The sequence below is a fragment of the Syzygium oleosum genome, unplaced genomic scaffold (assembly GCF_021117445.2).
Source record: "Syzygium oleosum isolate NSW1041296 unplaced genomic scaffold, Sole_v2.1 Sole_v2.14, whole genome shotgun sequence".
Classification (NCBI taxonomy): Eukaryota; Viridiplantae; Streptophyta; class Magnoliopsida; order Myrtales; family Myrtaceae; genus Syzygium; species Syzygium oleosum.
In genome coordinates, this window is record NW_026607498.1 from 4,231,784 (window position 1) to 4,242,866 (window position 11,083).

At 41.7% G+C, this 11,083-nt stretch overlaps 2 protein-coding genes across 2 annotated transcripts in view; both read right to left on the reverse strand.

The window, feature by feature from the left end:
* Window positions 1-10,357, reverse strand: part of LOC115689161 (uncharacterized) — an 86,646-nt gene extending 76,289 nt beyond the window's left edge. Inside the window, exons 1-2 of the transcript XR_008817920.1 lie at window positions 9,832-10,357; window positions 8,949-9,351 (exon numbers count right to left, since the gene is read on the reverse strand). The gene's annotated coding sequence lies outside the window, so the exon portion shown is untranslated. Of the gene's footprint in view, window positions 9,352-9,831 lie in introns of the transcript that reaches the window.
* The window catches only part of LOC115663202 (uncharacterized), a 72,170-nt gene extending 61,554 nt beyond the window's left edge, over window positions 1-10,616 (reverse strand). The window contains exons 1-2 of the mRNA XM_056317745.1: window positions 10,371-10,616; window positions 8,805-8,932 (exon numbers count right to left, since the gene is read on the reverse strand). Coding sequence (XP_056173720.1) covers window positions 8,805-8,906 — 102 coding nt within the window. The 5' untranslated portion in view covers window positions 8,907-8,932; window positions 10,371-10,616. The remainder of the gene's footprint in view (window positions 1-8,804; window positions 8,933-10,370) is intronic.
* Window positions 10,617-11,083: the final 467 nt, after the last annotated feature.

Below are 11,083 nucleotides of genomic sequence, written 5' to 3' on the forward strand. Positions count from 1 at the left end.
CACCTGAAAATGACACGAACCATCAAAAGAGACCTCAAGGCAACGATAATACCAGGATGAGATTCTTTTGGTAAAAATTAATCAATATACATGACAAGAGGGCCTTCACCCTGGAAGAGTGACAATCCTAAGGTTCTGGGCAAAACACATGCATTACCCACTTATTAATCATTATGAAATTGTTTGTTCATCAGATATATACAGTGGTCCAAAATGCCTAGACTCTTCTACCGTCCATTGTCCATAAGAGGAATATGCAAGTTTCACTTTTCTTCGGCAGCTTATTCTTATTTTCAAAAATAAAGGACAGTAAATTGAATAAAAATACCATGCATGAGTGTTGTGCATGCGAGCAAACAACTCTAATTTTCTTGTCCTCGGACTAATCCTCTCCAGCATTCGATACATCTGCAAAAACAGTGCTTTCGTTAGCATAAATTACAACGGACAATCTACGTTCTATAATATTTGAAAAACTCAAGAGATGTGGCTTCTGCGGTGCACAAGTTAGGTTGCACCAGCATCTTCAGGTATATATAAAGACATTCACCATTTTAAGATCATAAAAGTGCTCTCAGCAAACCCAGAAGACAGTAAAAAAACAGATTTCACGCAGTTTGGATCAGTTACAAGAATTAGTGTGTGTTATTCACTAACCTCGCCTCGCCTGGGGGTTTGGTACCTTCTAGTAATTACTTAGAAGCTGTTTGCTTGTTTAAGACTTCCATTGTGGAATTACTACTGGCAAAAAGGGAAGTAAAATTATCAAAGTGTGAATGTGCTGCACTCCCACATAAGAAACACTTAGAAGCCAAATGACACCATCAGCTCCTTAAAAAACTGACAAAATTACAAAAGTCCACTGCACACAGCCTAGCCACAGAGAATGAATCCAGCAACCAGAGTATTTGCAATACAATTACTTAACAAACAACCGCCACACACAATCTGTTGAGTACCTTTTCACACGATATAAAGGACTCAGATTGGCGTCTGCAATCTTCTTTAGCGAGTGATAAACAGTATTCCTTCAATTGCGACCCACCTTTTCTCGCAAAATTTAAGAATGGGCTTTGCGTGAAATCTAGCATAGAGAAATTGTAGTCTACTTCCACAATTTAAGAATGGGGTTCATGCAATAAACGGTAAAACATGAGATAGTGGGTTCATGAAAACAGTAAAAAAATTGAAAAGTATGGACCACGGAGGACGTGAAGGGACCACGGCTTATTCCTTTACAATCAGAAAATGCACTATAAATAATCAACTCACTATCGTCGCTACTGTTACTGTAGTATTCCACGACATGCCCACGCCTTGTCAACATGTTACTTCAAATATTACAATCGCCTTCTTTTGGACGGAGGAAAGACAAGTTGAACCAATTTAGGAACTGAGAAACAAAAGAAATTTGAAGATTAGAAAAATTAGGATTTCAAATCAGAGCTCCAATTTGGAAAACTAACCTCGACGGATTCACCCAACGAAAGACACGAACGCTTTGTGTGAATCGTAGGAGAGGTTCTCCGCTGAGGTGCATCCTCTAATCCCTATTTTCATGCCACCCCAAAGAGGTAATCCATGTTCAAGAGATTGTTTGTGCCAGAGAGCCTTCTTCCAACTTCAAAGAGAGAAAACAACGACATTTATTCAGATACAGGTAAATTTGCTTCAATTCTCCAATTTCATCTGTTCCCACAACATCAGTAAAGCGACAGAACACATCTTCCACCTCCGACCTAACACACCGATTCAGTAGATCGCTCCAAAACAAAAGCCAGTCCGTATTGCAGACTGAATCGTTGTTCTTGGACGCTAGAGATTAACAATGAATATGCGCGCACTTTACCATTTCGACATGTCCAGCGAACTTAGGAACACGCCGCAAAATAGCATCTCCGGGATGGAGACGAGATCAGGAATCTTCGTACGCACGTTTGACGCTTACGGATTTTGTCCGAATCGAAACATTCATAAGCCGAAAGAGGAACCCAGAGCAAATTTGGTAAGCGCAAAATCGCAGAGAATGTCGCGGAGGCGGGGAACTTCACCGTCAACCCTTTGAATGCGAGCATGAACGGAGGATCAATTCTTGTAGCTGTAGAAGATGGGTGAAGGAAAGACACGATCGCCCGGTCACACGTCGCTGCCCCCGCCGCCGATCGCACGCCGCCGACCGGTCACGCACCGCCGGTCACCCACCGCCTCAGTCTTTCAGGTCATCCCTTTCGTTCATCAGAGTGGATTGAGGGTTTTCTTTTTATCAGAAGTGGGTTGGGGTTGGAAAAAGAAAAACGCAAGTTTTGTTTTTATAAAATTGCCTTTTCCTTTGATTCAGATTTTATTTGGACAAAACTGCCCTCGCCGGAACAGTAACTTGCTCGCCGGCCGGTGAGCATTTGACCGGCTGGCGAAGCCAGGCCCCAACTTGAGACTGATTGGGAACTTCGGGCCCTAATTTGAGACTGATTGGGCACTTCAGGCCTTTATTTGGCACTACGTCTACTTTGGACCCTCTTTTGAGAAAATGACCCCACTTTGGGTCTTTTTTTGAAATTTTCCCTTAATTCAATGAATAGAAACCATTCATTTTCTCACCCCCAAAAGTAAGTGAAGAAAATAAAATAAAATCACGGAAGGTGCCAGAACCGGGACTTGCCAACGGAAGGCTTTTCAAGTAGATTTATTATTATTATTATTATTTTCTGGAAGGTCTTTCAAGGAGATGCGTGTTGATACCTCGGGGAATATCTTGAATAAAATAAGCTGGCTACTAATCCCTTCATGTCAGAGAGAGAGAGAGAGAGAGAGAGAGAGAGAGAGAGAATAAAAGGAAGGAGCCAGGAAGCAGCAACGATAAGAACACGAGTAAAATTCATCACATTGTTGAAGTATTTGGTTCTAGATGGATGTGCGGGGAAATATCTTTGGTCTAAAGTTTTGATAAGAGTAACTCAAAACATATCTCGATAGATGAGACAATGCCCCTCGTACTCATCAGAAAAAGTGGTCTTAATGACATATGCCATTGTCTCATCTATGGCGTGAGAGCAGAGTTCTTTGACTTTGTTTTCCTAATCCTCTACCAAATAAGAGCAGCGACACACCAGTTTTTTCCTGGCCTCGTAAAGAACAACGAGGATGGAGAGAAGGAAGGAGCCAGGAAGCATCAACAATGCGGAGGATCATACGTCAGCAAAAGAACACAAATAAACTATTTTATTTCCCATTCCAAAACCATCCCTCGGTCCCTTATATACGTGAATACACCACTTTACTCGTACTTTTACCAAAAGTCTAAACGAATTTCGAACCTAATTACTCTCACACGACAACTCAACCCTCTCTCTCTCTCCTTTTTTCAAATCTAGAGGTCTTGGTAGTTATATTTTCTTGATATGTGAGAACGTACGTGATGCGTATTAATTTAATAGGATTTTAAAATAATATTATGGGATATGCAATATATGCACTTAGGTCTTTAGCCATACTTATTAATGCTTTGAGATCTCCCATTAGACTAAACTAAAAGAATTTATATTGTAAGCGTAAAACGTATAAAGCAAACTCTTTTAAGAAGTCAGATGATATTTTAGGTTCGTTGCAGAAGGTTAAGGCAAGCCTTCGTCAACCGATTTCTTTTCCCATTAGAAGATCCATAGATTTTTCTAAATACTCGTTGCAACATAAGTTGTATCACGAAGTAAAAAAAAAGAAAAAGAAATTGGCTTTGGAAATCACTTGAATCGAGCTCTAAAATAGCTTCGGACGTCGAGAATTGGGAGCGGAGGGCTCCGTCCACTGCTTCTCCGCCTCCGCTGTCTTTCAAGTCCAACCATTCCAATGCCTTCTTCTTCTTCTTCTTCTTCTTCTTCTTCTTCTTCTTCTTCCCCTTCCGTTCATTGTTTCTAATCTTGCCTCCACTGACTCTTCTTCTTGGCATATATAACCATTACCGCCAAACATCAAGTTCCAAAAAGAAAAACTCGGTGAGGCTTGTTACGGTGTGAATGGAGAGAGAGAGAGAGAGAGAGAGAGAGAGAGAGAGAGAGAGAGAGAGAGAGAGAGAGAGAGAGAGAGAGAGAGAGAGCTACACAAGTAGGGACGTGAAGGAGGACAATCAACGGCAACGGACTCGAGAGGCGGAGCTTCGCTGCGGAAGCGACGAGCTCAACCGAAGCGGCTGAGCACGACGGAGCTTTGGCGGCTGAGCGACCTGACGGACGGAGATGGGTTAATGAAGGAGAGCAGCGACTCTCCGTGGGCCAGGTGAACTGAATGAAGGCGCGCAGGCAGGGCCAATAATGAGGAGCCGCTGATCAAGAGGACTGGTTCGATTCGATATCTCAATCCCCGAAAAGGAAAGCGGTTATTTTATGCACAGTTTCTAGAAAAATGTGATATTTTAAAAAAAATTTGGAAAGTAATATTTCAGAAAATTGATAATATTTTCCAATATTTAATTGAGATCTGAAAATAAATTGAAAAATATTATCTGCCGTTTGATAAAGAAAATTTCATTTGATTTTCGTAAATAGAAATACATTATTCAAACACTAGTGACTTGAATCCGGTACGAACACTGGGTCTCAAGCCTGTATCCCTTACCCCTGGGCACGAGCATAGACATTGATCTTGGGTCCACCGAAACTGTGCCCAAAAACTCAATGCCCGTGCCCCGTCTACATAGGTCGGGCCTCGGTCCCCGGCGCTCGGGCCTAGGTCCATTGAGGTTGGGCTCTAGACCCTGGCCTGGGTCAATCGAGGCTGAGCCTAATACGAGAACTTATCATTAGAATATATAAGTGGCGTGTTTTAATTGAATAGGAGTTTAAAGTAAAATTGTGAGATCTCCCATGAGACTAAATTAAAAAAAAAATCCATATTGTAAGCGTACAAAATTAAAAGCAGACGCTTTAAAGAAATCAGATAACATTTTAGAGGCATCACAAAAGGTTAGACAAGCCTTTACTAACTAATTTTTTTCATCAGAAGAGCCTTAGGTTTTCTAAAGACTCATTATACATCAATTGTATAACAAATAAAAAAAGAATTGGCTGTGAAAATCACTTTGATCGAGCCCTAAAATAGTAAGGAGGCGGACTGTCTATATAAGGAGCATGCCCATCGCTTACTTCACACGCGCTCTCGTGCGCGCACACAGAAGAAAAAGCTCGAGATCAGAAAACGTTGAAGCGAGTGGAGGATCTCCGGGGGCCACCCCCAAAGTCTCTTCCTCTTGCTCTTCGAATCCTCCTCCTTTGGTCTCCCGCACTTGCTCCCCCTCCTCCACAGCATGCCGAGTCCAACAGCGACTTTGGAAAGGTACGGAATTCAATCACATGAATATGCTCTTCATATCTCTACGCCGAGAGCGCGATAAAGGTGGCCGGAAATGATGAGTTTACCCCCCCTGCGAGTTGATGAGTTTACACTCGAATTGATGAATTGATGAGTTTACTCCCCTTGCGAGTTGATGAGTTTACCCCCCCCTGCGAATTGACGAGTTTAACAACCCCCCGCCCGAATTGAGCTGAGAGCTCTTCAGGGGCCCGAATCGGGTACTTCAGCCTGAACCCCCGAATCTCCGGCCCTCCGGAATCGAGTTCTTTCACGCTGAACCCCCGAATCGAGTTCTTGAGCGCCCGAATTGCGTTCTTTGCGCTCTTCGACCCCCACGCTGAACCCCATCTCGAACATGGCCAATCATGGTGTGACACCCAAAGAGTTTGTTAAACATTCATCTAAAAATGCTCTGCTCGAACATGACCGCGAACTCCGCCGCGACACCGAGCTCGAGCCCTCAGATCTGGAGGGCTCGAGCTCCATCGCGGCATGGAGTTGGGCTTCGAAGCCTCTGGAAATGATTTGGGTTGTTCTGATCGAGCTCGTCGCCTTCAAGTTGAACCGCGAAAAAATTTAGCACCTGTGTGCAAGACAATCTGACGCAAAGCCGCGAGCAATAAGTCTGCATTTCCTGGTTTGATGCGACCAGATCCAAAGTTGAGTCCGATTCAATCGAGACCGCGAAGCTTTTCTTAGAGAATGAAGAGGAAAGCGCGAGGGTGGGTTAAGCAAGACGATGAACAGAGAACACAAAAGGAAAAAAATAAAAAATAAAAATTCAGAATATCATATCCGTTTGTCCACGTAGGACAATCAGTACTGATTGGACAATCACGTTGGTAATTTTCAGCCAAAAATTGATTCGAATGATTATATTGACAAATCGTCAAAATGTTTAAAGCTCAATTAATATAATTGAAAAGTATATGAATGAATTTGTACAAGTGTAATAGGTTTATGATTTCTTGGATAATTTTCCTCTTTTTTATTTTGTCTTCTTTTTTTTTTTTTGGTCTGATTTGTCTTCTTGAATATGTTCTTCTTCTAATTTATTTCTTCCTGATTAGATATAGGGAGAACGAACAACCACAGCAACACCAACAAGAAGAAAGTTTTGACTCAACCAAGAGATTCCACATTATATTTACCTCGTTCAAGCTACTTGTCATCGGGCATTTTAATTCGCAGCATACTGGGGTATCGAGCCACGCGATTCTACTGTTTTATATCATTTGCGAGGTCATCTATATCATAGCACTGATGGAAGTGACCAAACCCTCGAGCTCGAACATGATATACCGATACTTGTACATTGTTTTCGGGACTCTCGCTTCTGAGTTGCTTCTCTGGATGAGCCTGTCTCCGGCCATGTGGCTGGTCATCAACACGTGCTTCCTAGTGCTTGCTTTGGCATGTCTGCTTGTGCGAGATTCTAACCGTTTTCAAGAGATTGTTGAGCTGATCAACGGCGTGCCAACCGATATTTGAAATTCCGGCAATATACTGTATTTGGATATCAATTTTATTGCATGTTATTTGTAATAAATCTTCTGATTATAGTAACTTAATATTGTAGGTCCATGATTATTTGTTGTTCAATCGTCACAGAGTCCGTAGACAATTTATGAAGAAGGAATGTAACTGAAATCTAAATAAGGTGTATGTCATTCTGGGTGTATGTCATTCTGAGTTTAATAATTCAAATATGATGTTTTTAGGGTGCCTTGTTAACGCTGATTTAGGCATGGTGTTTATCTTTTGAAAGCATTTCTTGAGTTGTTCATTTATCGCTGGGGGTTGCGGCTTACAATTCAACACAAGGCCACACCCGCGGTCCTTTGAAGGCTCCAACTGTTCAAGGGTTATTATCAGAAGTCACAGCCTGTGACTCCCTCCTTTGCAGTCGTCAGGTTTGGATAACACAGGAGACTAACGAACGGGATTGATACCGGAGTCCCAAAAGGATGCTTCACGAACTCTTGCTCTGGCAAATTTCACACATCTGCCTAGTAATTGCATAGCTAAGTCTTTGACCCCCACCTCAGTAAACCAATAGGCCTTGAATCTCGTGAAAGCAATTCCAAAGCAAGCCAGCCAAGCATTCTCAATCCAACATATCAAAACTATTCATTTTCTTGCCCCTGAAAGTACGTGAAAAAATCAAACTAAAATCGCAGAAGGTATCTAACCATCGATGGTGGATCGGAACCAGTATTCGATTAGGTCATAGCCAACTCCTACCAAAGTCTCCTTCCTTATAATAACTAGCAAAAAGAAGGGAAAGAAAACAGAAAAGAAGATGCTGCTATACAATTTACCTTGGAACAATATACCAACATCATCTAATAACGATGCCCTGACACAATACAAGACCAACATAAACTTATCCCTCTCGCTTTACTCTCAGCTAAAACTGGGCTACCGCTGAAAAATACAAACTGATCTCCACAACCAGTAAATTACACTTATACAATACATGACTCGCACTTACTTGAACACTAGCACAGAAGTCTTGTAGACTTTGATTGCCAATTCTTGCCCATCAGATTATGTTGCGTGATAGACATTTGCTTAACAAAAGTCAAGACTGACAAAAGGTTACAGTGACTATGCAGTAGTAGCAAAAGTATACATCACTAGCAAAATCGTGAAATTAAAACAATGATGTGGAGAAGTTCCACCTACAATCAATTGGTAGAAAAAGAGAAAGTAGCGAGTACTGCTGACTGTAGATGATAGCATACATCTTTGCCAGTGGAAATGCAACCATTTGTATCATTAAATATTTGACGGTCGAGCGTCTTGAAGAGAACCATCCAAGTCCTCTGATCAATGGCCTGCACAACCAGATAAACAATTCCATGAGAACTTCTTGGAGATGCTCATATCACTTCAGTAACTTTTAGGTGTGGGGGTGGGGCACGACACTGTAACCGCAATAACTTTTAAAAGTGGTCTTACTTCTGAATAATTATTGCTGCAAGGGGGGACATGAACCAATGCATACACCCTTAAAAGAAGTTTACTCAGCTATGATTCAGTCGAACGAAGTATTGATTTAGCAAAGAGACAGATTAAGCTTGCAATAGGGTTCGTTTCAAATTCAAAACTATAGATGATCAAATAAAAGTAATTATAGTTTGTTTTACTATATCCATTAAGATCAATAAATTCTGAAAGTTGATTCCACTCATGCTTCATGCCGAGCACAGAAGATTTGACCCTGGGAAAGTGGTGAAAAGCAAGAGGAAGGAGGCCAATGAAGAAATTGACGAAAATTCTATCTTTAAAACGGGGGATATGCTGACTTGAGAAAAATCCAAGCAGCAGATTACACTTAGTATAAACAGACCTTACTGTGGCTGTTGTTACAACGGCAGCATGGAGAATTTTATGGAAATAATTTACCAAACACTAAGTATAAAGTTGATCAATCTTTCAATGAAAATGTACTTTACCTGCTTGAAAATTGCACGGTCAGCTTTCTCATTACTTTTAATTTTTCCAATAGCCATATCCCGTACACTTTCTCGAATTGAAGCTGTCACTGTGCTGGACATGGAGCATTCACCCTTCCTTCCCACTCCTGCAGTATTCATTCATACAATCCATTATTTCAACAAGTTAAATACTCAGCAACACATTAAGAAGCTAGAGAACATATCGGTGTCCACCATATCATGTTTAGATGCAGGAGGAAGTGGTAGACACAGTACTAGTATTCAGCACATGCTTATTCAAGTCAAAAGTTCCGACCCCAAAAAACAAAAAACTATCAAAATTTAAAATAGCTAATCTCTGTGTGCCCACCAAATTGATGACAGCATGAACTCAACATTCTTATTTTGGTGAAAAGGGGAAAATGTTTGAAAATTGAAAGTTCTTATGCAGTTCCATCACAATTATGGAGGATGGTGAAACTCAAAAGTGTAGACAGCCGATATGGGGAGACAGCGAAAAGGAGATTCGCTAGTGTCATTTATCGGACTGTTACCGCAAGTACACCTGGTGCAGACAAGGTATATATATTTCAACCATTGCCACTCAATAAGCATCAGCACTCATATATCAATTGCAGAAACTACTAGTGAAGCCTATAGACAATTTATCGTCACGCTAAAGGCATAATTTAAGTACTTTATAAGAAGTCTTAGCCTTCTCAGCTAACAGATCAAAAGTTGTGCAATCTAGGAAAGCAACCATTCTGAGCAGCATATTGCTCTAGTCACACTAAATCAATCACTAGATTCTCCAGCCCTTTCAAAAGAACAGCCCCTATAAAGAGAAACCAATCCCTGTACATACTAAAACCTCCTCCTCGTTCAATTTTTTTATCTGTAAGAAGTTCTTCAAGCAGTCCTATCAGTGCTCCCCCAAAGCACATAAGATTAAAAATCCAATCCATTTTCACAGCTCATTCAGAATGCTAGCCATATGCTACAAAGTTCGAGCATAAAGTCGATTTCAGACCTCCCTTCCTATTACCTTCAATTCAAACCGTAAAAAGAGGGAGAACCATGACTTTAGGATTTCCAGGCAAGCCAAACGTGTTGTGTCCATCGAAGAACAATCTCTAATCATCCCCAGCAGCAGAAAGGAGACATCAAAGGGGAAGCGCAGATATGAGTGGGAGAGTCTCTGGCTCCGGTTGAACAGGGGTTGAAGCGTGGGAAGCCCTCCGTGAGCATTCGGAAGTCGCAAGTTGGGAGGGAAGGGCTCCTCCGTCCACTGCTTCTCCCGCTGCCTTTCAAGTCCAAACCATTCCAAGGCGTTCTCGATTTCTGAATCCGATGACCGCAACTCATCCTCCTCCTCTCTCGTCTTCTTCTTCTCGGACTTCCACCATTCTTCCTTTCTTCTTCTGCTTCTTTAATTCCTTCATTCATTATTTCTAATCCTACTTCCATCGATTCTTCTTCCACGACGGATGCCTGTTCTAACCAAACATCAAGTTCCAAAAAGGAAAACTCCGTGAGGCTGGTTACGGTGTGAACGTAGAGAGAGCGAGAGGGAGGGAGAGCTACCTGAGAAGGGACGCGGAGGAGGACGATCAACGGCAACGGCACTCGAGGGACGGAGCTTCGCTGCGGAAGCGACGAGCTCGACTGAAGCAGCGGCTGAGCACGACGGAGCTTTTGGCGGCTGCACGACCCGACGGTGGGAAATGGGTGAAGGTGTCTGTCGGCCGAGTGAAACTGGATGAATGCGCGCAGGGAGGGCGTCCGGTTCAATTCGATATCTCCAATCCCTGAAGAGAAAATCCGGACGTACATCGGATGTCGTCAAATCGAATCCGTTGATCAGATCAACGGTCTCGATTTCAGGACAAAGAGGAGATGTCCTGAAATCCTCATGATTGACGCGGAGACTTGACTTTTGCTCCCTTTGCAAAGTTTGCTCGTAATGCAAAATATTGCCCATTTACATTACTATTGTTCCCGACTCGACGTTTGCTCGCTTTGCAACCGTAGACCTTAAAGTTTCGTAGTATAATCTTCGAAAGTTGTCTTGGAAAGACACATGTAAAATTCGGAATAAAATAAATAAATAAATAAATATATAATTCCGAATTTTCATAATTTCGAAAATTACTTAATAAACAAAAAATAACCTTTCAAATAATAAAAAATTAATAAGATAACCTTACGAAATAAGATAAAAAAAATATAAAGGGATTAGTGCTAATTAAACCGGAACGCGCAAGCGTGCCAAGTGCTAAGTGCGCCTAATAATCGCG